The following is a 2,500-nucleotide window of genomic DNA, read 5'->3' on the forward strand; positions in this document are numbered from 1 at the left end:
GATGGCTCTGAGTAGAGACCTCCTCACCCCATACTCCCGCAGCACCTCCCACAGTATCTCCCGGGGGACCCAGTCATACGCCTTCTCCAAATCCACAAAACACATGTAGACCGGTTGGGCATACTCCCAGGCTCCCTCCAGGATCCTTGCGAGTGAAGAGCTGGTCCGTTGTTCCACGACCAGGACGGAATCCGCATTGTTCCTCCTCAACCCGAGGTTCGACTATCGGCCGAACCCTCCTTTCCAGCACCTTGGAGTAGACTTTACCAGGGAGGCTGAGAAGTGTGATACCCTGTAATTGGCACACACCCTCTGGTCCCCCTTTTTTAAAGGGGAACCACCACCCCAGTCTGCCATTCCTTTGGCACCGTCCCAGACTTCCACGCAATGTTGAAGAGGCGTGTCAACCAGGACGGCCCCTCCACACCCAGAGCCTTGAGCATTTCTGGACGGATCTCATCAATCCCGGGGCTTTGCCACTGTGGAGTTGTTTGACTACATCAGTGACTTCCGCCTGGGAAATCGGCGACAATCCCCCATTATCCTCCAGCTCTGCCTCTAACATAGAGGGCATATTAGTCGGATTCAGGAGTTCCTCAAAGTGCTCCTTCCACCGCCCTATTACCTCCTCAGTTGAGGTCAACAGTGTCCCATCCTTACTGTACACAGCTTGGATGGTTCCCCGCTTCCCCCTCCTGGGGAACCATCCGATGAATCGGATGGTTCTGATCCTGCCTCCTCGCACTACACATTTGGGCTTACCAGGTCTGTCCAGAGTCTTCCCCCACCCCCTGACCCAACTCACCACCAGATGGTGATCGGTTGACAGCTCTGCCCCTCTCTTCACCCGAAATTGTCCAAAACATACGGCCTCAGATCAGATGAAACGATTATAAAATTGATCATTGACCTTGGCCTAGGGTGCTCTGGTACCAGGTACACTTATGAGCATCCCTATGTTCGAACATGGTGTTCGTTATAGACAATCCATGACTAGCACAGAAGTCAAACAACAAACAACCACTCTGATTTAGATCAGGGAGGCCGTTCCTCCCAATCACGCCTTTCCGGGTGTCTCCATCATTGCCCACGTGTGCGTTGAAGTCCCTCAGCAGAACAATGGAGTCCCCACTGGTGCCCCATGCAGGACTCCCTTGAGATCTCCAAGAAGGCCAAATACTCCGAACTCCTGTTTGGTGCATATGCACAAACAACAGTCAGAGTTTTCCCCCACAACCCGCAGGCGTAAGGAGGCGACCCTCTCGTCCACGGGGTAAACTCCAACGTGGCGGCGCTCAGCCGGGGCTTGTGAGTATCCCCACACCCGCCCGGCGCCTCACACCCTGGGCAACTCCCCCACAGAGAGGTGACGTTCCACGTCCCCAGAGCCAGCGTCTGCCGCCCGGGTCTGGTCCGTCGAGGCCGCTGACCTTCACTGCCACCCATGTGGCATCGCACCCGACCCCAGCGGTTCCTCCCACAGGTGGTGGGCCCATGGGCTGGAGAGATGGGAGCCACGTAGCTTGTTCGGGCTGTGCCCGGCCGGGCTCCGTGGCAAACCCGGCCACCAGGCGCTCGCCGACGAGCCCGCCGTCTGGGCCTGGCTCCAGACGGGGGCCCCAGGCTTCCTCCCGGCAGGGTCACTCCATCTCTACCTCGTTTATTCATTGGGGTTTTTGAACCATTCTTTGTCTGGCCCCTCACCTGAGACCACTTTGCCTTGGGAGACCCTACCAGGAGCACAAAGCTCCAGACAACACAGCCCTCAGGTTCACAGAGACACAAAAACCTCTCCACCACGATAAGGTGATGGTTCACGGAATAGCCTGTGTAATAGCCTGTGTGATAGCCTGTGTAATAGCCTGTGTAATAGCCTGTGTAATAGCCTGTGTAATAGCCTGTGTAATAGCCTGTGTAATAACCTGTGCAGGCTGCATCCCGTCCTGGCTGCAGGGGACTCTGCTGAGGAACGGACCGGGACTGTTCTCCATCGGAGACTCAGAGTACAACCACTGGTTTGATGGGATGGCTCTGATCCACAGCTTCACCTTCACTAATGGTGAGATATAGACACTATACACTACACACTATACACACACACACTGATCCACAGCTTCACCTTCACTAATGGTGAGATATACACACTATATACTACACACACACACACACACACACACACACACACTGATCCACAGCTTCACCTTCACTAATGGTGAGATATACACACTATATACTACACACACACACACACTGATCCACAGCTTCACCTTCACTAATGGTGAGATATACACACTATACACTACACACTACACACACACACACTGATCCACAGCTTCACCTTCACTAATGGTGAGATATACACACTATACACTACACACTATACACACACACACACTGATCCACAGCTTCACCTTCACTAATGGTGAGATATACACACTATATACTACACACACACACACACACACACACACACACACACTCTGATCCACAGCTTCACCTT

The 2,500-nt window shown here is 53.7% G+C and overlaps 1 protein-coding gene across 1 annotated transcript in view; it reads left to right on the top strand.

The window, feature by feature from the left end:
• The window catches only part of LOC114551246 (beta,beta-carotene 15,15'-dioxygenase), an 18,012-nt gene that overhangs the window by 2,885 nt on the left and 12,627 nt on the right, over positions 1-2,500 (top strand). Inside the window, exon 2 of the mRNA XM_028572417.1 lies at positions 1,931-2,059. Within this exon, the coding sequence (XP_028428218.1) occupies positions 1,931-2,059 (129 nt within the window). The remainder of the gene's footprint in view (positions 1-1,930; positions 2,060-2,500) is intronic.

The sequence above is a fragment of the Perca flavescens genome, chromosome 24 (assembly GCF_004354835.1).
Source record: "Perca flavescens isolate YP-PL-M2 chromosome 24, PFLA_1.0, whole genome shotgun sequence".
NCBI lineage: Eukaryota > Metazoa > Chordata > Actinopteri > Perciformes > Percidae > Perca > Perca flavescens.